Source organism: Gadus macrocephalus, chromosome 10 (genome assembly GCF_031168955.1).
Source record: "Gadus macrocephalus chromosome 10, ASM3116895v1".
NCBI lineage: Eukaryota > Metazoa > Chordata > Actinopteri > Gadiformes > Gadidae > Gadus > Gadus macrocephalus.
The window spans coordinates 21,966,453-21,990,962 of NC_082391.1; the positions used below are offsets into that span (position 1 = coordinate 21,966,453).

Consider the following 24,510-nt stretch of genomic DNA (forward strand, 5'->3'; position numbering starts at 1 on the left):
ACACAGATCTACTCTCACTTTTACTACATCAAATCTCTTACTAGTACTATAACAGGGATGGACATTTAGAATAACATATGAACTATTGCAGAACATATGAACAATATTGAAACATACAATATGTATTATTGTTTTATTTCATTTCAATATAAATGAAAATATACATAATATCTTCAAATAATCCTTAATGGTGTCGAACCTGCTGTTTTCCTCTAATCTGTATTCCTGTTCATGAATAGTTAGACCACAAATCAAATTACTTTTATGTCAAGTTACTGTAATGTTGTCACTCACCTTGAAGTGATAAATAAAATGTTGTATTTTTTACTTGAGCTTCATTCTTATCCAGTACTTCCATTGAGTATGTACCCCCGTCTGACGCGTTGATGTCCATTATCATAAATATTTTGGTGTCGCTATTAAATGAATAGCGAATGTTGCCTGTTATTGTAACTTTGTTTTTCTTCAGTACGTAGCGATGGTCTTGTGAGGTCTTAGGCAGCTGGACCTCCACGGTTCCTCCCAGAGAGCCAAAGCACTGGGTGATGATGTTTGGCTGTGTGGCGTCACAGAAGGTCTTCACACCTGGAGGTTTACAGAGGAGATAAGATCTACTCTCACTTTTATAATGAATAAAACATGGGCCATTGCAGAGAGGAGACATTGTCCGACTAAATGTTGAATGTTGACACATATTTTTTTATATATTGTTAGATTTGATTTATATAAATTCACCATGGTTTTCATGTTAATTAAAGTACACTTGATCTAATTAATCCTTTATGACTGGGGTTTAATCTGCTGTTTCCCTCTGATCTGTAATCCTGTTAACAACAATTGGACCACCACGTAGCAAATGTGTAATATTGATGTAGTTACTCACCCTGAATGGATAAAAGTTTAGTTGCTATTTCAACACCATTATGTGCTGCAAGTGAATATGCATCATAGTCTGTCTTCTTGAGGTCCGCTATGGTAAAGACGCCAGTACTGACATTAAATGAATATCGGGGGTCTGTTAACTTGATTTCGCCCTCAACTATCGGGACCTTGTTCTTCTTCAGTGTGTAGCAATGCTCATGTGGGGAGTGAGTAGGCAGCTGGACCTCCACGGTTCCTCCCAGAGAGCCAAAGCACTGGGTCGTGATGTGTGGCTGTGTGGCGTCGCAGAAGGTCTTCACGCCTGGAGGTTTACAGACGAGAGAGTAAAACAATACAGGAGATATATCTCACTCAGATTCACAGACTACACTATTTACTCCATTACTAACTCTTATAACTATTACTATGAGAGGGAAAATGTAAAATGCAAATATTACATAATATAGGTTAAATACATCACTTTCACTGGATATCTATAATGCAAGACAAAGTAAAAAAAAAAGGACACCAACTGTAGTTACTGAGTTTAGCCACTATGGGCAGTATTGCATTTCCAAATATGGCCTTTCAGCAGCTATTTCTATAGCAATCTGTTAACAATTCCACTACCATTTGTTGTAGTGTAAATTGTTGACTATGAGGACTTGTAAAATACTAAAATCTACTTTTTCACATAAAAACCATAAGTGCAATACATCTATTGAAAACAGAAACACAGCATGTTATACGCATTTACTATTGATCGGTTACCATTGATGGAATTTATATATTAACTCACCTTGAATGGATAAGTGAAACTGTGTCTTTGATATTTCAGTTCCACTCTGATCATGAACTTCCATCCAGTATGTACCCTTGTCGGTCCTGTTGAATTCCTTAATAGTAAACATTCCAGTACTGACATTAAATGAATATCGAATGTTTGTTGTCTGACTGCGGTCTGGTAAAATCGTAACATTGTTTTTCTTCAGTCTGTAGATATCATCTTGTGAGGTCTTAGGCAGCAGGACCTCAACGGTTCCTCCCAGAGAGCCAAAGCACTGGGTCGTGATGTGTGGCTGTGTGGCGTCACAGAAGGTCTTCACGCCTGGAGGGTTACAGACGAGAGAGTGAAACAATACAGGAGATATATCTCACTGAGATAAGGAGACCACCTCTCACTGTATAATAACTCTCTTATTACTATTACTAAAGAGGGATGGAATTTTAAATAAAACTATTGCAGAGAGCAGACATTGTACTACTAAATGTAGAGGCTGAAACATACGTTATTTATTTTTATTTTTTTGATTTAATTGTCATCACATACATTCATCAAAATGAAAAACCTCACGTTGTGGGTTAGTACCCACCCTAACAATATATCTAATATTCGAAATTAAATAAACTAAATTTACTCCAAATAAAAGTATGACCAAAATGATTGTTTGAACCAAACAAATATGGAAAAACAACTACTTATGTTTAAACAATGACTAGAAGACCATAGCTGATAAAAATGACATAAATACAAATAGATTTATAATATACATATACTAATTTACATAAACACATAAAGATTAATAACAGTTATAATGCCATAAAGATCTCACCATCAGCCACACCGATTAGTAACAGCAGCACAGCCCCCATGATGAGCATCTCGACCTCAGCGTGGTCTCAGTGGAGTCCAGGACTGGAGTCTGTTCACTGGAACACACAACCCAGCCCATATGAGGCACACCTGTCATTGCAAAAGTGGAAGTGGTGCATCCGCTGAGCAAACTTTATACTCACCACAAATGAACTAAAAGGGTTCTGTTAAACAGTACTGTGTTACTGGGCATCTTCAAGGATAATTATTAATAAGAATACATTTGCTATGGGGAAGTAGAGCGATTGGACTCAAATGCTTGACAAAGAGGGCAACAAATAAGGCGGGGAACAGGGCAAGGGTATTATAATAGGTATGCAGAACAGTGCTTTCAAGACTCAAGCTATCATAATTATTTGCTGGTATCAGTTTTTAAGCAACATTTGGTGGACTATGGACAAGAACAACAGAGGAAGAATCAAATAATATTAATACCAAATAAAATAATACAAACAGGACTTCAACGAAGTGGCCTTCAGATGCAGAGAGAGAAGTGTCTACCACCTTGACCGCCCCGTACTCCACCTCCCCCTCCCCCTCCTCTCTCCGCTGCCCCCGACGCTGGAGCACAGAGACGCCTGCGTAGGTTACATCTTCCGCTTCTGTGGTCTCTGCGGAGAGGAGAGCGGCATGAGTGGAGAGGAAGAGGAAATGAGAACAGAACGCCAAACACAAGATGACTGTTAGTATTTAAGTTTCGTCTTCAGAATGACCTCCTAAACTCTGGTCGAGCTTCCGTGTTCGACCGTAACGTTAGTGCGACATTATACTGTACATACCAGACATGGGGGACTCGAGTCACATGACTTGACTCGAGTCAGACTCGAGTCGCAAATTTGAGGACTTGAGACTTGCTTGACTAAAACTGATAAAAGTCTCGACTTGACATTGACCTGGTCTTCATGACTTGAGACTTGACTTAGACTTGACACAGATGACTCGAAATGACTTTTTTAAAGTTACATTAAAGGTTGGATATGGGATTTGCGATACGCCAGCAGATGAAAATACGCAACTCAAATGGTCCTAGCCCCTCTCCTTCAACGCTGACTCTGACTCCACCCATTCCAAGTACATGGACGCGCAATCACACACGAGCGCGAACACAGATGCGCGAGAGTGAGCCAGGCTAGCTAGGTTGGAGTTTAGGGTTGTATGCTAAGGTCCTGGTGCTAGGTCCAAATGTGGATTAGCTAGTAAACTATGAAGGTATTATTGTAGCAAAAGTCTTTAGCACCTGTAACTGCAGAATTTGAATGCGTACACTAAAGCCACAGTAAATTTGAAGTCGTATATATTTATTTTGCATGTGTACTCTAAAGTCACAAATGTGTAACAGTACATTTGTAGTCGTAAATATTTTTTATACCATTGTAAACACAAAATAGGGTCTACGAGTACGCAAATCTGTGTTACAGGTGCATAAATCCTTTTGCTACAATTATTGCAGCGCAGTTGGTGCAAAACACATTCGCACACCCGTGTTTCATAATCTGAGAACATGCCCAAAAGGTGTGCATTCGTAAACCCAAATTTGAAGTAATGCATCAGAAGTTGCACATCTATGAACGCTATGTTAATTCAGCATTTTAATGAGCGAGCACAAATCCATTTTACAATTGCTCGAATCTGCTCCTGCAAGTCTCAGCTGTGGGGTTTTTTGCAGGTTGTTTTGCACCACGTCTAGGTGGTAAATGTGTAGCAAAAGTATTCGTATCTGTAGATGCCAGAGCGTCCGTGGGCGGGACAAAATAGTCCCGCCCATAATTTCCTAAACCAATGAAAATCGCCGGCAGGGATGCATTTCTCAAATAGAGTGGCGAAGTCACGCCCCTTCCGGTAGGGCTCATGGGACCGCACGGCGTCTCCTCCCCGCACGGCGTAACCGAGGGGCGCTGGTCTCTGACGGAAGACACCGCTATTGGGGGGGGGGGGGGGGGGCAACGGTTAGTAAATCGTATGCACTCAACCTCCGTTGTGTGAAAGAGAAAGAAAGAGCTACCGACCTGGAGCTGCAGGCCGTGCTTGTGGGGTCATCGGTTCCCTGATCTGGGCCTGCAGCTCCCCTGGGCCCATCGGACGCCCGCGCACAAGAAATGTGCGCGGCCGAGAAAATTGAAATTGGGAGCGGTCGGCTTGCGGGGCGGCAGCACGGTGGAAGCAGCGGCCTGGCTGGTGGTGGTGCTGGGGCCGCTGCTGGTGCTGCTGCTGGCGGGCGGAGGGGGTGTAGCAGCCGCCTCCGCCGACCGCTCCTTGTCTCGGCCCGAGAAGTACATAATGGCGACGTCCATGGCGCTCCCAGGCTGCGGTGTCTTCCGCCGTAGCCACTTGACGTAGCTGCAAGACAACGATCCAGGAGTTGACACGCTTATAAACATGTCACAGCACCGTCTCCACTGCCCTTCACCACAATATGACTTACTTCTGACGCTCCTTCTCCTTGGAGTCGCACAGGTCCTTCAGGGTGGCCTCCTTGTGCAGCCCAAAGCCAACAAGCGCCTCGCCCCCCCGCCCGGGCAGGGTGGGGGGGTTGAGATGCTCCGCAAAAGCGGGGTGGGCGCAGGAGTAGCGGGCGAGGCTGTCCTTGTTGGCCATGAGCGGGCTGTACGAGGCACTAGTCTCCCGCTCCCGCTGGTGACTGGCGACCAGGTGACAGGCGTAGCCCGCGTCGTTCTCCAGGAGCCACCGGAAGGTCTGACCCTGGTACTTCCCCAGCTGGATGCTGTGGCAGCCCAGCACCAGCATGGGGTTCCCAGGGTCACCACCCTCGGAGACGACGCGGGCTCGGGCCTCCTTCTCCACCTCCTCCGGCCTCTTGGCCCTGGCGGTAGCCTGGGTCCCGCGTGGCCCCATGGCGGCGGTGAAGGCTGCCGCCGCATCAGAGGCCCGCAGGACCAACTGATGCGACGGCGTCATCTTCAAATTTGCAAAAGACATCTACAATGACAACAAATGACACGACACAGCATTAAACGAGCATTGCATTAAACGAGCATTACAGTTTACTCCCTTAAAGTGACTTTTATGTTCATGGATACTTACAGGAAAGATAACAGATGGTTTGAAAGGTTGGAACGCTAACTGCCGCGCAATTCGCGACTCTCCGTAATTTCAACATTAATTTTAACATTTATAATTCGAAATTCGTCCCAGCCTTTATACCACATACACACTATGGTCTATAGCATATAACCGAGTCGTCCTCTAACATTTTAACGCATTTTTCACGATTTACCAGTACTCGTTTTCAAGGCTAACTGCCGCGCAATCCGTTTCAATGGGAATCGCGACTCTCCGTAATTTCAACATTAATTTTAACATATTTATAATTCGAAATTCGTCCCAGCCTTTATACCACATACACACTAGGGTCTATAGCATATAACCGAGTCGTCCTCTGACATTTTAACGCATTTTTCACGGTTTACCAGCTCTCGTTTTCAAGGCTAATCGCCACATCCTACCTTATCATCGAATGCAGAGATAATGGCTGACACACGTGGAAGGTTTTCCTCGAGCTGATGCTGATGCGGGTTGCTGATTGGGCGGGGCGCCCCTCGAGCTGAGGTCCCTCGAGTCGATGCGGGTTGCTGATTGGGCGGGGCGTCCCTCGAGCTGAGGTCCCTCGAGTCGATGCGGGTTGCTGATTGGGCGGGGCGTCCCTCGAGTCGATGCGGGGTTGCTGATTGGGCGGTCGAAAGTCGAGGGGAAGATTTGCGGCTGCCGATTGGCTGAGAAACAGAGAGCATCGCTGGACAGATAGATTATAATTATTATATTACAATAACGCCATTTATTATTGTCAACTTATTGCTTTATATATATTTATAATCCATTTGCTGTAAGTGTTATGACTTCATTGAAATAAACCGACCATTTATTATTATTCTTTTGATTATAATTATATTATAATGCCATTTATTATTGTCAACTTATTCCTCTTAATAATATATTTTTATAATCCATTTGCTGTAAGTGTTAGACTTCATTGAAATGAACAAACCATTTATTATTCTTGTGGACTTTTTGCTAAAGAAGAAAGAAACAAACAAGGGACAAGCATGTTGCGTAGAAGGAGAATATATTTTATTTTATTCATTCAAATGCTATATATAGAAATAAATTGGCTGTGTGTATGCACTGAACAACAAAAAAAAAACTATATAAACTAGCCCTGCAAAATTATAAATATATACAGCAAACAACTCGGGCCTCCTTCTCCACCTCCTCCGGCCTCTTGGCGCTGGCGGGAGCCTGGGGCCCGCGTGGCCCCATGGCGGCGGTGAAGGCTGCCGCCGCATCGGAGGCCCGCAGGACCGACTGCTGCGACGGCGTAATCCTTATCTTGGCGAAAGACATCTCTATCTACGATGACAAGAAATGACACGACACAGCATTAAACGAGCACTGCATTAAACAAGCATTACAGGTTACTCACCTGTTCAAACTCGCACACAACGTCTAACTGATCACTGTTTTGATTGTTTGTTTGTTTGTTTATTTTGTCTTGTTTTTGTTTTATTTATTTTTTTATTATTTATGTTTATTTATTTATTTTTTCCACAATGTCTTGTTTTTTTAAATGATTTATGATGACTATATGTTCTGTAAGGTGACCTTGGGTGTCTTGAAAGGCGCCTCTAAATTAAATGTATTATTATTATTACTCCCTTAAAGTGACTTTTAAGATATACAGTACCAGTCAAAAGTTTGGACACCTTCTCATTCAATGGTTTTTATTTAAATTTATTTTTTTCAACATTGCAGATTAATATTGAAGTCATCCAAACTAAGAAACACATATGGAATTATGTGGGAAACAAGAAAATGCTCCACAGACCAGAATGTTTAATATTTTACATTCTTCAAAGTAGCCACCTTATGCTTTGATGACAGATTTGCACACTCTTGGCATCCTTTCGATCAGTTTCATGAGGTAGTCCCCTGGAATGGGTTACCCCCCTTTACCCAAGCCCCCACCAGGGCAAGGAAAACTCCCTTGAAATTAGCAAGGAAGAAATCAATGATAATCTTAAAACTCTACTCTATTGCCTTTAATTCAGTATAACCTTTCTTTTACCTCATTTTTATCTTCATCTTTTAGTCTTTTGATCCTGATTGCATTTATTCATTGCATTGTGGCAACTTCTAGCCTACATTATCATTGTTATTACTGAAAAAATGGGCCATTTGAGTAATTCCGAAAGAGTAGCTCAGCTCCTCCTGGCGTAAACTCTCCTGGTGAACGGTGGTCCAGAACAGCGGAGGAGCGCTGCAGCGGCACACTCCGCCACTAGGGGGCGGGCTTTCACCGCTGCAGCGGCACACTCCGCCACTAGGGGGCGGTGTTTCACCCAAAACCAAAACTAAATAATAAATAATAAGAGCTACGATATGAAATAAAACTTAAAAGATAGAACGCTTCACGAATTTGCGTGTCATCCTTGCGCAGGGGCCATGCTAATCTTCTCTGTATCGTTCCAATTTTAGTATATGTGATACCGAAGTAACACAAATACAGCCTAATCCTGAGTTATAGATATAGCTCCACTCACAGCCCCAACAGGCTCCATTGGTGTGGAGCTACAAAAGACCCGGCCGTAGCCGACCCACGCAGCGCTCCACTATGTGGTGTGAGGAGATAATAATAATAATAATAATACATTTAATTAAGAGATGGGACGTTATGGGTTCGGTTGTTGAGGTTATTATACTGGAACGCCGCAGCGCAGGGAACTCTGGGTAGAGCATGGGGGGACTCTCAGCCACGGGATTGGTGGAGGCAGACAAAGGACTGTTGCCCTAAAGCCCTGTCACGTGACACACACCCCCGCCCCCTCCCCCTGACCCCCCTCCCTCTGCATTCCTCCCCCTCACACTAGTGACGCCCGGGGCTCAGTCGCTGCTATTGACCCAGAAGGGAACGGTGTTGGTTTACGCGCTAATGTGTGTGGATCAACCCCCCCCCCCCCCCCCCCTCCTCTACTTCCTGCTTCCTGGCTGCCGTCCACCAGAGGACCGTTCCTCTCACGAGGCAGCGCAGACAGCGGCTCCAACCCGGTGTTGGTGGAAGAGGTGGCGCTGGTGTAGGGCTAAGAGGGAGCGACTCAAACTCCATAGACTACAGCCTGTTTAGGGATAGAGTCAGTCTAGCCCTGGACACAAGTCAGACCACTGTAGTATCGCCAAACAAGAACACATACAGCTATAGATTGACTAATACTGGGATCTAATTCTACACATGACAAAAATCAAATGTATAAAAACATAAAATACATAATTGGGTCGATTGTAATTTGATTACTGAGCAGTATTGGCCAGAAGAGAGGTCCCATGCTGACCCCTAATACTAGCTTTTTGATTGTTCAATGTTTTTACATTTTTAGAGTGATGTTCAAAAAGCCACCACTAGGTGTCAGCATGCGACCACTTCTGGCTCTCTGAGCTGGTGAGCAGCAGGTTGGATATTCGCCGGATATTCGGTTTTGCAATCGGATTGATCAACAATTGCAATTCATTAAGGGTGTAGTTTGTGGAGTACAGTATAGGACACCGCATTGACCAAGAATTACACAGACATTTAGTTGTTGCTATCGACACCCGTGCGAGAACAGCACTTTTATCTACGTTCCGGCTGCACGTCTGTTTTAGGGAGCGTCTACAATTTTTCTCGCTCTGATGCTGTAGTAGTAGGATACTTGCCAACGTGGGCTGCTACTTGCTACAGTTAACATTTTGCCTATATATTGCATGATGGTGAAACAAATAGTTTAAAATATTCAAATAAAATAAATCAAAACAATTAGTGATGGGAATTTAAATACAAAGATTAAAGTACATTAATCTTTGGAACAGATAATGATAGAAAAAGATTTTTTTGTGTGGTTGAAAGCTTCTGGCCTCTTTAAAATGGAATTCTGAAGAAAACTAGGGATAGGTTCATTAAAAACTTTGGAAACCTACACCACAAACCTGCAATTAGAGCCGTATCAAGACTTAAACAGGAACTCCAATTCGAGGAGATAATAATGAAATACTATTCCGTAATAATGAGATAGTATTTCGTAATTATGAGATAATTATCTCGTACTTATGAGATAATTATCTCGTCATTATGAGATAGTGATATTTTTACTCATGTCAATGCTATGAGCTTCTGTAAAAAGGTATTAAATTCAACTTTAGAATTTATGTATAAACCCTGACCAAGCTTCTACTCGAGTGAGTTCCAATATTACACAGATACAATAGTCTCATTCACAGATTAACAAAGGCACTGCTATGGCAGTATCCAATAGAAGGTCTTACCTTAGCTATGACCTTCTTTCTCATCGAAATGGATTGATTTTTGGTGAATATTCCAAATTTAATTGCATTCTTATTCGCTATAATGCTAAATATGAGCAATAATGACCATGCAATTTTTTTGGGGTCTCTAGTTTGGCAGGCGCATAATAAATTGGATTCAAAACCTTCAACCGACCGAGCCCCCAAAGGCCCAAGTTCACCGCTTCCTACATGCTGGGTTTAGTCCGATGATACAACTGAAATCTCAACATCCAAACTTTAGAAAAAAATATATAGAGTAGGCTTACCATAATGTTAACTGTTTCTTTAACAGACATTTTCTAATGCGCCAATTAAAATAGATGTATATTTATATCTATATACCCCCTTGGCTTAACAAGGGGGTGCATAAAAGGAACACACCAGTGAACCGTAGTAGCCTACTCACCGAATACTGATGAAGATGTTTTCTCGTTCTGGGTTCCTGCATTGGTCGCCTGCTGCAGGCCTGCAACCATGTTCAACATATTGTATTCGTTATAAGTGTGTTTGCTACTGCAAGCACATCTAGGCTACTGTTCATCTTAAACCTACTTCTTCTGCATACTTTCAGCTACAGAAACCATTCAACTATCAAACGTCCAGCTCTTTAACGGCATGATGGCTATCTCTCGGCGATTTTCAACTCTTTGAACTTTTTTAACTATTGCGCTTTTTTTTTTTGGACATTGTAAGCTAAGTCAATCGGCGGAAGGCTCCGCCGTCGCCTTCTTTGACATCATAACTTGTTCAATTTTCAACGCTAACCTTCGTTTAAACTATTGAACAAATAACACACTTGTATCTTCATTAATCTGAAAAACAAATTTCGATTACCTTTATACTTTTTTCAGAATCACAGTTTACGTTCCATATCGGCTTCGTTTCAGTTGGTCTCAGTTGGTCAGTGATTAGCTGAGGTCTGTGGCGGACGGGCAGGTGGCGCTGCCTAATTGGGCGGTTTGTACCGCCAAATTAATTAGGCTAAGTACGAAACGCATTCTTGTTTGAACTACCGGTACTATCACACATTCTCCAAAGCATATCTTTTATATATTTTATCTACCATATTAACCATCTCAGTTTTATTTTATAATCTTGTTTATGTTGTATGTGTATGCTGTGTGAGACGTGTTCAAGCGACTGTGACTTCAAATTCCCCCCTGGGGGATCAATACATTTTATGTATTTATCTCTACCTAACGTGCATTATTTGAACTTGAGTACATTCCGAGCTAGTGGTTCATTCATTGGTTCAATACCTTGTCATTCTTCACTGAACGTGTACTGACTTTAACTATATATTAATCGAACAACTCCATACATTATCTAAATGACATGAAAAACCAGCCCATATATCTCACCGTATGAGTATTAATCATTCTCTCCTCTCTGGAATGAAGTTGGTTGTTGTGTCGCCTGTTGAATGGTTTAACACTTACAAATGCTCCCAAATATCTCAACCATTATGTTTTTTTCTTGCATGAAATAATCCTATTCAATTTAATAATAGGTAGGCTACTTGACAATTTCCTTTTACCGATTACGGACCGTCTTCACGTGTGACTTTGCGGTAAATAAAAACAACAACATTTGGACTTCTTCTGTTTTCCTAACCTCATTTAACAATAATTCAAATATATTTTATTTCGACTTTTTAAGTTTGGTGTATTCCTCAACAAACAATATCATGCCAGTTGAATGTGTTTTTATTGTATGCCTTCTGATGAAATGCACAATGAAATATTGAAATATTGCAACACTTATCTTCAGCTGAATCCCCAATACCATCCTAGTCTGAATTAATTTAGCTTTTATTTCACAAGTCAAAATAGTACAAATTTGCACATGAAGACACACTTAAGTGAAACCAAATTGCCAGTTACAACATGATTATGCACGTTTAATTATTATCAAACATGCAAAATCATGCATGTTTCAAAGTCCTCTTAGGCTTTCGGTCGTCCGTGTCCAAAGGCTCCAGGCGGCTGAAAAGCACTCCACAATCATCCCCCAAAGCCCTCCCCTCGAAGGGGCAGGCCATCCCTCGGGCCCTGGGCAGAAAGGAGAGCGCGCTCCAGCTCCTCTCGCCCGGACCCACCCCCAGCCGGCACAGCAGCCGGTCGGCGGTCTCCGGCACGGCGGGCTGCAGCAGCAGGCCGTACGTCCTCAGGCACTCCAGCGCCACGTGGAGGAGGGTGTCCAGCCAGCGACGGTCGCCCTCGTCGCGCTGGTCCAGCTTCCAGGGCGCGTGGCGTTGCACGAAGCCGTTGGTGAGCCGCACGCAGCCGCCGACGGCCTCCAGCGCCTTGTACGCGTGCAGGCCCTCGTAGTGGCGCCCCACCACGGCGGGGAGCCCGCGCACCGCCTCCAGCAGGCGCCGGTCGTCCGCCGTCGCCCTGCCCCCGGAGCCGGCCGCGAACAGCTCCGGGCAGAAGGGCGGGTAGCGCTGGGCGGGGTTGAGAGCGGGCGCCGTGCACCGGTTCAGCAGGCCGCCCAGCGAGTCCGCCAGCTCGGCGTTCAGCACCTTCAGCACCTTGGCGTCGTTGTAGTCGCAGTCCGAGTCCGGCACGCCCTGCCGCAGGAGGAAGTACCGCAGGCCGTCCGTGCCGAAGCGCCCAGACTTCTCCACAGGGTCGACCACGTTGCCCACGCTCTTGGACATTTTTTTACCCCCCACCGTCCAATGGGAGTGCACGCAGATCGTCCGTGGCGGCGGTAGCCCCGCCCCCAAGAGAAAAGCCGGCCAATAGATGGCGTGGAACTTTAAAATGTCCTTCCCGATGACGTGGTGGGCGGAGCTCCACCACTGCGCGTGGGCGTCGGGGTAGCCGGCCACGGTCAGGTAGTTGACCAGGGCGTCCAGCCAGACGTAGACGGTCTGCTGGGGGTCCCCCGGGACCGGGACCCCCCACTGGAGTCGGCTCCTCTGGCGGGACACCGAGAGGTCGGGCAGCTCCTCCTGCAGCCACTGGAGGACGTCCTGGTAGAAGCGCTCCGGCCGGATGGCGCCGGGGTTCCCCCTCAGCCAGGCCAGCAGCGGGCGGCGGAACGCCGACAGACGGAACATGTAGTTCTCCTCCTTCATCCACTCCACCTGTGGAGCGGGCGGACACGAGCGTGTGAGTCTGGGAGGATGAAAGGCCAATAGGGCACTTTTATCCAAAGCGACACACAATAATTGCATTCAACCATGAAAAAACACACACACACACACACACACACACACACACACACACACACACACACACACACACACACACACACACACACACACACACACACACACACACACACACACACACACACACACAAAGAATCATGGGTATATCAAATTATTCCGATTAGCATATTGCTTCAAGTACTACACGTTAGAAACAAACAAACATAACATGCCAACAACTTGATTTCTGATGTTGTCCCATTAAGGCAGCATACGAAAGATGGACTTCAACAACAATGCACTGCTTGATTAACAGTTTTCCTCCTGTACCTTGTGCCCACTGTCTAGGGAGATCTTGATGTCCTTTCCCGAGGAGTCCAAGGCGTCGGCCACCTGTGACGGCGTGAGGAAGCTCTCGTCCTGCATCGAGTACCAACCCTCATAGCTCCCCTTGTAGATGAGCCCTTTGTCCTGCAGCACTGTCCAAAACCTCTCCACAGCCCGCCGGTGAACCGGGTCGCTGGTCCTGATGTAGTCCGTGTACGAGATGTTACATTGGACGAATAGACGTTTAAATCTTTCAGACACATCGGTGCAGAAGATCAGCGGATCTTTGCCTGCAGATTCGGCTGCCTGTTGGATTTTCAGGCCGTGCTCGTCGGTGCCTGAGACACAGAAGGACATGGAGCATACACATTGTAAACATGACACAACAGTCATTGCCCATAGCACACTCATGACATCATTAGTATTGCTTAGTCAAGCAACATAATTACAAAACCATTGTTGTTTAGAGCGTTACCTGTAGAAAACTTTGACTTGAAGCCTTGAAGTAGTTTGTATCTGTGCAAACAGTCTGCGGTCACGGCCGAATACAAATGTCCTAGATGCGGGGATGCGTTGACATAGAAGATGGGGGTAGTGATGAAGAAATGCTCTTCATCGCTGGGGGGGTGTGTGCTCATGTGCCTGACATCCAACCTGTGTGGATAGCCTTGGTATGTGCTCATGTGCCCCACATCCAACCTCTGTGGACAGGCTTGAGGGACATGGCATTGTGCAAATAAACGTGTAGACAACCTTGGTACCACACTATAGTTTCGAATGATAAAACGGCATGGGTTCCTCATGTTGACATACCAGACGGTGATCCCATGAACTCAAGTAGATCCAGTCAGTCAGTATGACAGTTCCCGGTCTCCATGCATGAATGGACGGGGTCCCGTAAGCACTCAGTGGCCAAACCGTCATCTTTTGAGCAAGGCATTTCGTGCCTGACACCAGCCAGTATCGCCGTTACAGGTCGCAGAATATTTTTAACGAATAACTAAGAACTTGACTAGAGCTACACGTGAGATGTTTCCTTGTCAAGGTTAGATCTGTTTCCGGTTTTGTAAGGGCAACGTTCCCTCGACCAATGAAATTGCTCCATCGTCTTTAAACCCGCCTTTGAACAGTAACCACCAATCATATCGCAGAGTCTTCCTCCAACTTATTATATTCAGTCATATGCGTTTTTTCAGTATATAATTCGCCCCATATGTTGATCAGAATGTGTCTAAGGTGTATGTCGACCATGCCATAAAACAACGCAATTTTATTTTTACAATTAGCACAAATTACATGGAGGGTATTGAGGTTGTATTTGTAGTTCTTTCCTATGTTACAAATTACAAAGAACGTTCCATTTTTTTTTATACTGACGGCTGAGGAAATGTTGTCCAATAGGCCTACTATAATCCTACATTCCTGTAACCACTAATTACAAACAGATATGGCTCTACGAATCATTTAGTTATCCATATGTTATAGTTTATTTTGGAGCCTACGTATGCTTATTTCTGTCTGTATAATTAGAGAGACTCAATAATTATTGTGTCTCAACTTATACGATTTTTTAAGTTGAGACACAATGATGCTGTATTTTATTCCCAATGATAGAGACAAATGCTTTCGGATTTAGTCCTTAACTAAATCGTAGTAGAGTAAATCTAAACTGAACCGATGCGGGGTCCCCAGACCAAGTGAGGTGCAGTTCTTGGTTTGCGCTACTGGTTCCTGGAGAGCGGGTCGGGTTCCTGGTGAGCGGGTCTGGTTCTGGTGGGCGGTTTGGGTTCCTGGGGAGCGGTAGGCCTACTGGTTCTTGCGGAGCCTCTGTCTGTCGTGCAGCGTGATCAGGAAGTCCTCAGCGCTCCCTTGCTGGATCTCTTTCAACAGTGACGAATGGGCTGAAAGGTAAACCTTAATGTACAGATAGTTTACTTTAACTTCTTCATTTTAAATGATAAACAAAATCAGCGAGTTGTTTCAATGTCTTAATTTATCGTTTTCTCTGGGAAATGTGAGTCAGAACAGAAGACCACCATCATGTGATCTAAACCCGGAGACCACAAGCATACTTGTTGCTCCTTACGCTTATTTCCATGCTACTTTGTTTCGCTCTAATGGTAGTAAGCGCAACGTCTACTGTTGTTTTGTTTTAGATGGATGTCAACCGGAAGGATTTCTACATCGGTCTGTCTTTGGCGATCGGATCCAGTGTCTTTATCGGGGCGAGCTTTATTTTGAAAAAGAAAGGCTTGCTACGATTGGCCAGCAAGGGTTCAATGCGAGCAGGTAACATCAGGGTCTGATCAGTTTACACTCAATACTTTGTATAAGATAGTGATGCTCGACTGTGGAAGGGGCCTGATTAAACAAACGACCCACTTTGTAACACGATCGTGTTTGGATTTAAGTGCAAAGTGGTTGCCCGCATCCAATGCTGTGTATTGCTTTCTTTCACAGGCCAGGGAGGTTATTCGTACCTTAAAGAATGGCTGTGGTGGGCGGGGCTGATCTCAAGTAAGACCATTGTATGCAAACCTACCTTTTCTATGAATACTCAGATATGTTGTCGAGGCGTTTGCGAAACAAGCGCCTGGCTGTAACCCACGCGGTCCCATACATTGATGCCTTTGTATTCAGATCAGGAGCTACTCAGAGTGGGATGGCTATTGTCGTTGGTGATATTGTGTCGCCATGCCTACATTGTGGATATCAGCTTTGATGTGGACATTATTTTAATTGCAATTTGCAAGAAAATATTTGATGAAAACCTTCCATTTCTCCCTATCCCTCACTTTCAGTGGGTGTTGGCGAAGCTGCAAACTTTGCAGCATATGCGTTTGCACCTGCAACCCTTGTGACCCCTCTCGGAGCCATGAGTGTACTCGTAAGGTAAAGGTGTTGGCTACGGAATGGCTCTACTCTGTGTTCAAACCCTCCCCCCCCTTCTCGTGTTGACTCCTCTCGCTGTCACTTGACACATAAAGCTGATCAAAAGCAGGAAGCAATGCCTTTAGAGGAAGCTAGATCGCCCGTTATATATTATGCCTTCTCATCAAGAATTCAAACCTTGGTTGTAAATCCGAAGTAGACCAGTGTCCACACTCTAGGCCGATGTATTCTGTGAATTCATTTCACTAGCAGGTTGATGCATCGTCGCTGCAGACAAACAGTTGTGTTTTTTGCTCGTCTCTTATAGTGCTGTGCTGTCCACCCATTTTCTGAATGAGAAGTTGAACGTCCATGGAAAAGTGGGGTGCCTGTTGTGCATCTTTGGCTCCACGGTGATGGTGGTGCATGCGCCCCAGGAGGAGGAGGTGGCCTCGCTCGGCAGCATGGCTGAGAAGCTCAAAGACCCCGGTACGGACACCGCACACGGAGAACTCAAACTATAGAATCAGATATGCATTGGGATTCGGCCGAAACAACCCCCCTGTTGGATTAGCCCGGGTTTTTTTGGCTGGATCTTCCACAAGAGTTCCTGAGGATTAAACAAGAACAAAATGATCTGACTGGAATTGTACTGTGTGTAATGACATGCATTTATCCTCCTTGCTAGGCTTTATTGTTTTCGCCACTTCCGTGGTTCTGATCAGCCTGGTCCTCATTTTCGCCGTGGCGCCCAAATACGGCCAGAAGAACGTCCTGGTCTACATCCTGATCTGCTCCGTGATTGGCTCGCTGTCCGTGTCCTGCGTGAAGGGCCTGGGCATCGGCTTCAAGGAGCTGGTGGCCGGGACGGCCGTGCTTAAGGAGCCGCTCTTTTGGTGCCTGCTCGTCTGCCTGGTGATCTGCGTGAGCGTCCAGATCAGCTACCTGAACAAAGCGCTGGACATCTTCAACACCTCCATCGTCACGCCCATCTACTACGTGTTCTTCACCACCTCGGTCATGGCCTGCTCGGCCATCCTCTTCAAGGAGTGGCTGCGGATGAACACGGACGGCGTGGTGGGCACCGTCAGCGGGTTCCTCACCATCATCATGGGGATACTGCTGCTGCACGCCTTCAAGGACATCCCCTTCACCTGGGAGACGCTGCCGCTGTACCTGAGGAACGGCCTGCAGGGGGCGCCCTGGCATCAGCTCCCCTATGCAGCCCTCCCCGGACACCAGAGCGAGAAGGCAGAAGAGGGCGGGCCGACGATGGGGGGGTATCCCCCAGGAAGCCCTGTGAGGAGGAAGGGCAGCCTTGGGGCGGTCTAGCCACTAACACCCCCCCCCCCCCCCAAGAAAGTATTGCATTTTATATTTGACTCGCCGACCTTTCTAGCTCGGCAACTGTAGCGTTGACATTCTTTTTCAAAAGGTGAGTCTGCTTGCTGTGAGCATACACAGCTGATCACTTATTTTACTATCTGAATGTTATGGTTTTTTTGACACTATCACACTTTTGACACTATCGCCTATTTCAGTGAATTGTGAATGTGTAATCATACAATCCCAATGCTCACTTTGAGTTAACATTTAAATTCACTTAAGCCATTTTTTTTTAAATGGCAAAGCATATATGCGTCATTTGCACCTAAAGTTAATTTATTTGCCAATATACCAATGAGACCATATCTCCTGATGGTCTTCCTTTTTAAGTCACTGAATGACCCCAGGACTAGCTTTGAATAATGGACTGTTCTTGAGTATCCTATTTGGATCAGTCCATTCGATGTAACACCCTTGCTATACCGTGATGTGCCTTAAACAGATGTGGTTTCAACTGACATATTCTTTATTGCATATGTACATTAACATTGTTAACGAAGATCATGTATGTTATCAATAAAGACACTGATAACACCCACTTGGACCAAAACAGCAGTGATGTGGACCATTTGTAGGACAGCACGGTAGACCCAATGTGGCCCACATCATATAGGCTTCCCCGCTCGTCAACTAGATTCAAAGGCTGATTCAATGCGGGTTCACATCGCGCCAAAACAGGTGTCCAATGAAGTTTGAAACCCAACTGCAGTAATGAATAACATGAAACGTTTCCTAGCCATGGCAACATTAAAAGACTTTCAGTCCACAAACAACACGCATATTACCCATTGAGGGGGGCAATCAATGGCTTGGCATGCGTACAACTCCTGATGACCGGATACGTGCGTTCGCTTGAGGCCCTTGTATCAAACCCAACATGTTTTACTCTCTTCAGGTTGCTGGGACGGTTCTCATGTTAGTCAGTACTGGAGGTGGGGGGGGGGCCAAAGGTGGTACGCGTCCGTTTTGTCCGTCCTTTAACAGGACAGCGTTTATTCCGACATGGATTCTGAGAACGAACCTCTACTCCTCTGCGTCTGTTCGAGCCTGTTCAGGATGAACTGGCTCGTGTCTATGAATCTCTCCACACAGTTCACAAAGCAGCACTCCGTCCTGGAGTCCAGCTTAGGCCCGGGTTTATCCATGCATTTTTCCTAGAAAAAATAACATAACGTAACAGTTAGGCTACAATAAGAATATAATAGTTTAGATTTTGAGTAGGTGCATTGCTATCCTCATAAGCTCTGGTATGAAACTGATTGTCTGAATCATTACATCTTTCAATATGTTCTGAAGTGAATCAACACTTGACAGGGTTATATACCGAAAGTTTGAAATGCATAAAAAAAAGTCTGATCTTGGTGAAACCAAAGGCTTGCTAAGACAAAGGGGATGACTCAAGTTGTCCATAAAGGTGCACTATTTTTGAGTTCATCACCATTAAATACAATCACACATGACTTATATCATCATGAGAACGGCTTTCCTGCGGACGTCCTATTAGCTTGCGCTAGGGAGTTACGAAACCATCAGCCGTGCTGATCCATCACCAACGTCCTGCTACGGTGAACCTGATCCAACACAATCTACAATGCCAATTTGTAAACCCTTGTACACATGAAAGGTACACAATGCATGGTCATCATGAAGGTAGTGCTCTAAAGAACTGTTTGCTAGCCTAGCAGGAGAGCAGACGAGTGTATGTGTGTGTCTTACCCAGCACACTTCAGTCATCTGGTGCACCAGCTGCTGAAATCTCTGCTTCTGGGATTCAACCTCGATGAACTGCTGAAGCTGGGGGTCGGGTGCGGCTCCTTGTCCCTCCATCTTCTCAACACGAAACCCTCCTCGACGGACAGCAAAGCCTCAAAGTGTACCGCTTCTGACCTTCACGTGTAGCGACTAGGGACCCACCAGAGACGGCCGACAGGAAACAGGAAGAGAACCCACCAATCACAGCGCAGCTCGTGTGTGACGTCATTCTTAGATAGATTCATTCATTTTGAGAAGAAGCCCATCTTGTTTCAAATGCACAGATACTATTGATTCGTTTACTCCTTAATTGTACTCATCGTTTTACTTCTCCCTCTCCCTCCCTCTCTCTCTCCCTCCCCCTCCCTCCCTCTCTCCCTACTCTCTCCCATCTCGCACGGTCCCTTTACACAAATCCTACCCTACCGTATAATTTGACCAGATAGCCAGCTATTGAACAGGTCCCCACTCATGCTCTGCTTCCCCTCTGCTTGGATTCCAGGTCAAGGAACGATGGCATCAAGCATACTGGAAGAATGCTTCATTAAGAGATCGCAGCAGAAAAAGAAGACGTCTCCTCTGAACTACAAGGAGAGACTGTTTGTTCTCACGCAGGAGAAACTGTCCGACTACGAGTACGACCAGGACAAGGGGGTAGGTGTTCAATTTACAGTAATAAACACAACATCTATACAAGCCACACCAGCGTTTTGGGCTGATCAAACCAGGATGATCGGTTGTCTTGAAATTACTGATGCCTCTCTCTCCCTCCCTCTCTTTCCCTCCCTCCCTCTCGCTCTCTCTCTCTCGCTCTCTCTCGCTCTCTTGACTCAACTATTCACACTGCTGGAACAAACGGTTAACCTACCTGAATAGCAGGTTAAAACAAAGTTGAATGCCATTTTTATTAGAGACCAAATAGCGAAAACAAGCAATAAATATGTTTCCAACCAAAGTTACATTTTATTGTAATGAACACACATTTCATTCAAATCTCTGAGTCAAATAATAACATAATATTACTAGCTAATTCGAAGTAAATCGAAGAAGGACAGAAGATATACTGATAAAGGGCACTTTATTATTATAATTATTAAAACTAGCAAAAAATGAGCTCATCGGCGAGGAAGAAAGAAGCGTAACCTATACCACAACTGTCCAACTGTTTGACCCTTGTCTTATATTAGTAACCAGTAACATCTTTACATTTTCCCTCAATATTGACATTGCCGAGCAGTGGGTGGGGGGGGACGTGTGTGTGTGTGTGTGTGTGTGTGTGTGTGTGTGTGTGTGTGTGTGTGTGTGTGTGTGTGTGTGTGTGTGTGTGTGTGTGTGTGTGTGTGTGTGTGTGTGTGTGTGTGTGTGTGTGTGTGTGTGTGTTTTCAGCTGTAGGACTACTGGAACTCGTAAAGCAGATCTTGAACATTGACTGCCAACTCTTGGAAGGTCGGCCTCTCCTCTGCCTTCTGCAAAAGGCACAAGACATAAAGAACTGTATTAGCACTCATACGTAGTCTTACAGCGAGAGTATACGGTCGTTGGATTGAACGGATCACGCGATGTGGTCGTGCGATCGCCCACCTCCGGCCAACAGCTCTTCATGATGCTGTAGACCCTCTCGTTGGCTAGCTGGGGCCGGTACAGCCGGTAGCCCGTGGACACCTGGTCCACGATGGCCTGGTTGTCGAGGCGCTCGTAGGGAAGCTTCCCTAGCGTGTGGATCTCCCACATGAGGATCCCTGACCACAGAGGAAAAAAACACGGCCTGTAAGTCTCCCTTCATGAATGAAAGTACCTGCGTGAGGTCAATCAAGCCGGTCGTGGGAACGGTAGATGGTACACAGTAGGTGGGGGTGTTACGACGACGCCGTTTTCTTTATTCACCGTATGCCCAGATGTCGGACTTGCTGCTGAATTTACGATAGAGGAGAACTTCAGGGGGCGACCAGCGGACGGGGAACTTGGAGCCCTCTGAGCTGGTGTACTCATCATCCAGGACGTACCTGGGGCCCCAGGGAGAGAGGACATCTCACCGCAGGGAACTCGCAGGCCCACTGGGGGCCACCAGCATCATACTTAAGATGAATATAAATGTAAATATCATTTATATTGATAGACAGCTGTGTGTCTTTACCGTGACAATCCAAAGTCTGTCACCTTGACCGTGCCGTTGGTATCAACCAAACAATTTCTCGCAGCCTGGAAGTAAACACACACACACACACACACACACACACACACACACACACACACACACACACACACACACACACACACACACACACACACACACACACACACACACACACACACACACACACACATTTAAATTAACAAAGGACATAATATCAAACAGCAATAATCATCAGATACCTAATGCATGCATTCAGTAGCGCAGTAATATCTTTGGTGTGTCCTATCCTAGTGTGTTTGTGTGCAACTGCGTGCTTGCGTGTGTTTGTGCATGTGTTCCTGTGTGCGTGCGTGCGTGCGTGCGTGTACACGTGTTTGTGTCTGAGTGCGTGCGTGCGCGCCTGCGTGTGTGTATATGTGTTTGTGCGTGCGTGCGTGCGTGTGTATATGTGTTTGTGCGTGCGTGCGTGCGTGTGTGTATATGTGTTTGTGCGTGCGTGCGTGTGTGTATATGTGTTTGTGCGTGCGTGCGTGCGAGCGTGCGTGCGTGTGTGTATATGTGTTTGTGCATGCGTGGGTGCGTGCGTGCGTGTGTGTATATGTGTTTGTGCGTGCGTGCGTGTGTGAGGGAGGACGATTGGCGGTCTCACCAGATCCCGGTGGAGGTACTGGTTGGACTCCAGGTAGGCCATGCCCTCGGCCACGTCCTTGCACATCTCAAGCAGCTGGATGTTGGTGGGGTGCTGCTTCAGGCCCTCCTTCAGGTAGGTGAGCAGGCAGCCGTTGGAGAGGAACTCTGTCACGATGTAGATGTCTGTCACGATGTAGATGGGCCTCTGCTTGGTGCACACGCCGTAGAGCTGCACCAGGTTCTCATGGCAGAGCTTCCTGGGTGGTTGGCATGCGACAACAACAATAACAGCAACAGCATATGAGTGAGTGAGTGAGTGAATACATCCCTAACTTTGAACCCCTAACTACAAGCATGGAAAGTCAAAACATTTACATTTAGGATATTTAGCTGACGCTAATCCAAAGTGACTAACAATGAGTGCATTTGTCAGAAGAAAGACCGGCAACAATATATCGCTAAACACCGCCAGTAGGGAGAGCTGCTTTCCCTGACCCTTGTCTTGTATTTGTAACCATGGTTACATTCTTACGTTTCACATATATATTAACATTGCCGCGCTGTGTGGATGTTGATGGGGTTAAAATGTATGTGTGTTTGTGTGGCGGGGGGGGGGGGGGGGGGGGGGGTCTGTGTGTGTGTGTGTGTGTGTGTGTGTGTGTGTGTGTGTGTGCGTTTTTAGCTGTAGGACTACTAGTATTTGTGAATATCTTGAACATTGACTGATGAGGAAGATGATGATGATGATGACGTGGCCTACATCATGATTTTGGCCTCCTCTATGAAGTCGTCCTCCGACATTGAGCCCTCCTTGATCATCTTGATGGCCACGTCGTGCTGGCCCTGCCACTTGCCGTACTTGACCACGCCGAACTGGCCGTTGCCCAGCTCCTTGATGAAGGTGAGGTGACGGGGGTTTATCTCCCACATACCTGGAAGATCCAACAAAATCCCTTTAAACCCTGACTAGTGTGGATCCGTCTCATCTTCTAGCTCGCACTGCGCTCTGTATTGCTGCCGGGGTCATGCATTCTGTTGTTTAGCCTTAGATTCCCTGAAGGGATCATATGTACGCAGATAAGGATACTGGAATCAATCCACCGCTCCCAAGATCTCATTGAAGGATTTAGTATAAGGTATCGATGTGGAATTCCTTTACCTCTTTCTTTCTTTCTTTCTCTCTACATGTTACCATATAAAGAAGCAACAGCATGCTTCTCCTAGTCTTTGTATATCTACTTTCCATGATCCGTCTATCAGTCAATGCATTATCCAGAACAAACACGGTGCCAGTGCTCTTCAAATCGCCGTGTGCTTACCGTAGCCGAGGCCTGCGGTGGATGGCGCATGGGCCCGGTTGGACACAATGATCTTCAGCCTGCTGACCATACCTAGGAGAAGGGACCAGGAACCCATGGACAAATACACAATGTCACTTTGACTTTCTTTTTTGACTACATAATGCAGAGTCTTATTTAAAAAGATCAGATCAACAACCTGCTGCATTGTGCTGGTGGTAAGTGATGAGTTCTGGGATGGTGCTGAAAAAGTGCTTGTCGGCCAGGTAGAACTGCCCCTGGGAGGTGGTGCAGATGTTGTAATGTCGACAGCTCCCAGCCGTCTCCCTGATGGGGGGAACCCAGCAGGACGTCAGGTTTGAGTGCCCTTTTCTGTCTTCATCAGCATTGTTTGTGCATATCAATTGATAAGTGTGTTGATGTTGAAGCATGAATAATGTAAGAGGCCGGATAAGACCGCTGTTGTTGTGACGTAAATCTTGTTAGTTATGCATTGTCTCAATAAATCTAAAACAAAAGTAAAAGCCCTGTAGGGGACAGGACAGAGAATCCTGTGTAAAGACGTCTGTGTGGTCTGCAGCCTCTCAGAACAACAGTTTATCGCAGTCTGAAAATGAGGTAGATTAAACTTTGGTTTTGCATGATTTGCATTTCCATCTCGGGCCCACGCTCTGCTTCTGTTTCCTCCTTCAGGACAAACGAGAGTCTGTGTGTGTGTGTGTGTGTGTGTGTGTGTGTGTGTGTGTGTGTGTGTGTGTGTGTGTGTGTGTGTGTGTGTGTGTGTGTGTGTGTGTGTGTGTGTGTGTGTGTGTGTGTGTGTGTGTGTGTGTGTCTCTCTGTGCGTGCTTGTGTGTGTGTTTATGTGAGCCTTGGCCTTGTGTAAACAGAGCTTGAAACTGTACTTACCCACTGATCTTACTGAACAGGGAAACTGTGTACTGCCCAGCCTTGAGCCTGGAATCCCGCACCACAAACCCACCGTCTTTGTTCTGTAAATTCAGAATCAGAGCGCCAGGGTTTTTAAGCATTTTCAAGGAGTCAAACATATGTTAGTTGATACTTCCCTTTCATTTGCAGAGTTAGTTTTGCCTTTGCTTTCATCCAAAGC

General features: G+C 45.7%; 6 protein-coding genes, 1 long non-coding RNA gene and 1 other non-coding gene across 10 annotated transcripts in view; 1 reads left to right on the top strand and 7 right to left on the bottom strand.

Annotated features, from left to right (window-relative positions):
• LOC132466436 (uncharacterized) overlaps positions 1 to 3,052 on the bottom strand; it is a 41,383-nt gene extending 38,331 nt beyond the window's left edge. Inside the window, exons 1-5 of the mRNA XM_060063683.1 lie at positions 2,966 to 3,052; positions 2,475 to 2,571; positions 1,661 to 1,969; positions 884 to 1,183; positions 295 to 585 (exon numbers count right to left, since the gene is read on the bottom strand). Coding sequence (XP_059919666.1) covers positions 295 to 585; positions 884 to 1,183; positions 1,661 to 1,969; positions 2,475 to 2,523 — 949 coding nt within the window. The 5' untranslated portion in view covers positions 2,524 to 2,571; positions 2,966 to 3,052. The remainder of the gene's footprint in view (positions 1 to 294; positions 586 to 883; positions 1,184 to 1,660; positions 1,970 to 2,474; positions 2,572 to 2,965) is intronic.
• Positions 3,053 to 4,532: 1,480 nt separating this feature from the next.
• On the bottom strand, positions 4,533 to 6,874 carry LOC132465990 (uncharacterized). Its single transcript, XM_060062957.1, has 4 exons — positions 6,722 to 6,874; positions 5,980 to 6,246; positions 4,938 to 5,452; positions 4,533 to 4,852 (listed from the first exon to the last, which is right to left on the bottom strand). The coding sequence occupies exons 1-4, from the start codon at positions 6,872 to 6,874 to the stop codon at positions 4,549 to 4,551; spliced, it is 1,239 nt and encodes a 412-aa protein (XP_059918940.1). The 3' UTR covers positions 4,533 to 4,548.
• A 1,048-nt stretch (positions 6,875 to 7,922) lies between these two features.
• Positions 7,923 to 8,028, bottom strand: LOC132466645 (U6 spliceosomal RNA). Its single transcript, XR_009527921.1, has one exon. It is a non-coding gene; the product is annotated as a U6 spliceosomal RNA (small nuclear RNA).
• Positions 8,029 to 8,519: 491 nt separating this feature from the next.
• On the bottom strand, positions 8,520 to 10,851 carry LOC132466459 (uncharacterized). Its single transcript, XR_009527861.1, has 3 exons — positions 10,679 to 10,851; positions 10,251 to 10,310; positions 8,520 to 8,643 (listed from the first exon to the last, which is right to left on the bottom strand). It is a non-coding gene; the product is annotated as an uncharacterized LOC132466459 (long non-coding RNA).
• Positions 10,852 to 11,495: 644 nt separating this feature from the next.
• On the bottom strand, positions 11,496 to 14,846 carry mars2 (methionyl-tRNA synthetase 2, mitochondrial). Of its 2 annotated transcripts, XR_009527858.1 has the most exons (4): positions 13,807 to 14,845; positions 13,335 to 13,669; positions 11,603 to 12,938; positions 11,496 to 11,564 (listed from the first exon to the last, which is right to left on the bottom strand). XR_009527858.1 is itself a non-coding variant. In XM_060063700.1 (3 exons), the coding sequence occupies exons 1-3, from the start codon at positions 14,132 to 14,134 to the stop codon at positions 11,769 to 11,771; spliced, it is 1,833 nt and encodes a 610-aa protein (XP_059919683.1). In that variant the 5' UTR covers positions 14,135 to 14,846; the 3' UTR covers positions 11,496 to 11,768. The 2 variants fall into 2 exon arrangements, 1 of the variants encoding a protein (XP_059919683.1); XM_060063700.1 differs by having other exon boundaries at positions 11,496 to 12,938; positions 13,807 to 14,846.
• A 30-nt stretch (positions 14,847 to 14,876) lies between these two features.
• zgc:101583 (uncharacterized protein LOC494104 homolog) lies at positions 14,877 to 17,564 on the top strand. 2 transcript variants are annotated; one of them, XM_060063707.1, is made up of 6 exons: positions 14,877 to 15,239; positions 15,488 to 15,620; positions 15,792 to 15,848; positions 16,133 to 16,223; positions 16,531 to 16,691; positions 16,891 to 17,564. In XM_060063707.1, exons 2-6 carry the CDS (start codon positions 15,488 to 15,490, stop codon positions 17,532 to 17,534), a joined length of 1,086 nt encoding a protein of 361 aa, XP_059919690.1. In that variant the 5' UTR covers positions 14,877 to 15,239; the 3' UTR covers positions 17,535 to 17,564. The 2 variants fall into 2 exon arrangements, with proteins under 2 accessions (XP_059919690.1, XP_059919691.1); XM_060063708.1 differs by lacking the exons at positions 14,877 to 15,239; positions 15,488 to 15,620 and having other exon boundaries at positions 15,813 to 15,859.
• Positions 17,565 to 18,033: 469 nt separating this feature from the next.
• On the bottom strand, positions 18,034 to 19,608 carry timm8a (translocase of inner mitochondrial membrane 8 homolog A (yeast)). The gene is made up of 2 exons (XM_060063723.1): positions 19,305 to 19,608; positions 18,034 to 18,742 (listed from the first exon to the last, which is right to left on the bottom strand). Exons 1-2 carry the CDS (start codon positions 19,413 to 19,415, stop codon positions 18,581 to 18,583), a joined length of 273 nt encoding a protein of 90 aa, XP_059919706.1. The 5' UTR covers positions 19,416 to 19,608; the 3' UTR covers positions 18,034 to 18,580.
• Positions 19,609 to 20,279: 671 nt separating this feature from the next.
• btk (Bruton agammaglobulinemia tyrosine kinase) overlaps positions 20,280 to 24,510 on the bottom strand; it is a 6,041-nt gene continuing 1,810 nt past the window's right edge. Inside the window, exons 7-15 of the mRNA XM_060063701.1 lie at positions 24,309 to 24,391; positions 23,602 to 23,729; positions 23,424 to 23,495; positions 22,865 to 23,036; positions 22,124 to 22,361; positions 21,475 to 21,539; positions 21,225 to 21,343; positions 20,922 to 21,079; positions 20,280 to 20,806 (exon numbers count right to left, since the gene is read on the bottom strand). Coding sequence (XP_059919684.1) covers positions 20,735 to 20,806; positions 20,922 to 21,079; positions 21,225 to 21,343; positions 21,475 to 21,539; positions 22,124 to 22,361; positions 22,865 to 23,036; positions 23,424 to 23,495; positions 23,602 to 23,729; positions 24,309 to 24,391 — 1,107 coding nt within the window. The 3' untranslated portion in view covers positions 20,280 to 20,734. The remainder of the gene's footprint in view (positions 20,807 to 20,921; positions 21,080 to 21,224; positions 21,344 to 21,474; positions 21,540 to 22,123; positions 22,362 to 22,864; positions 23,037 to 23,423; positions 23,496 to 23,601; positions 23,730 to 24,308; positions 24,392 to 24,510) is intronic.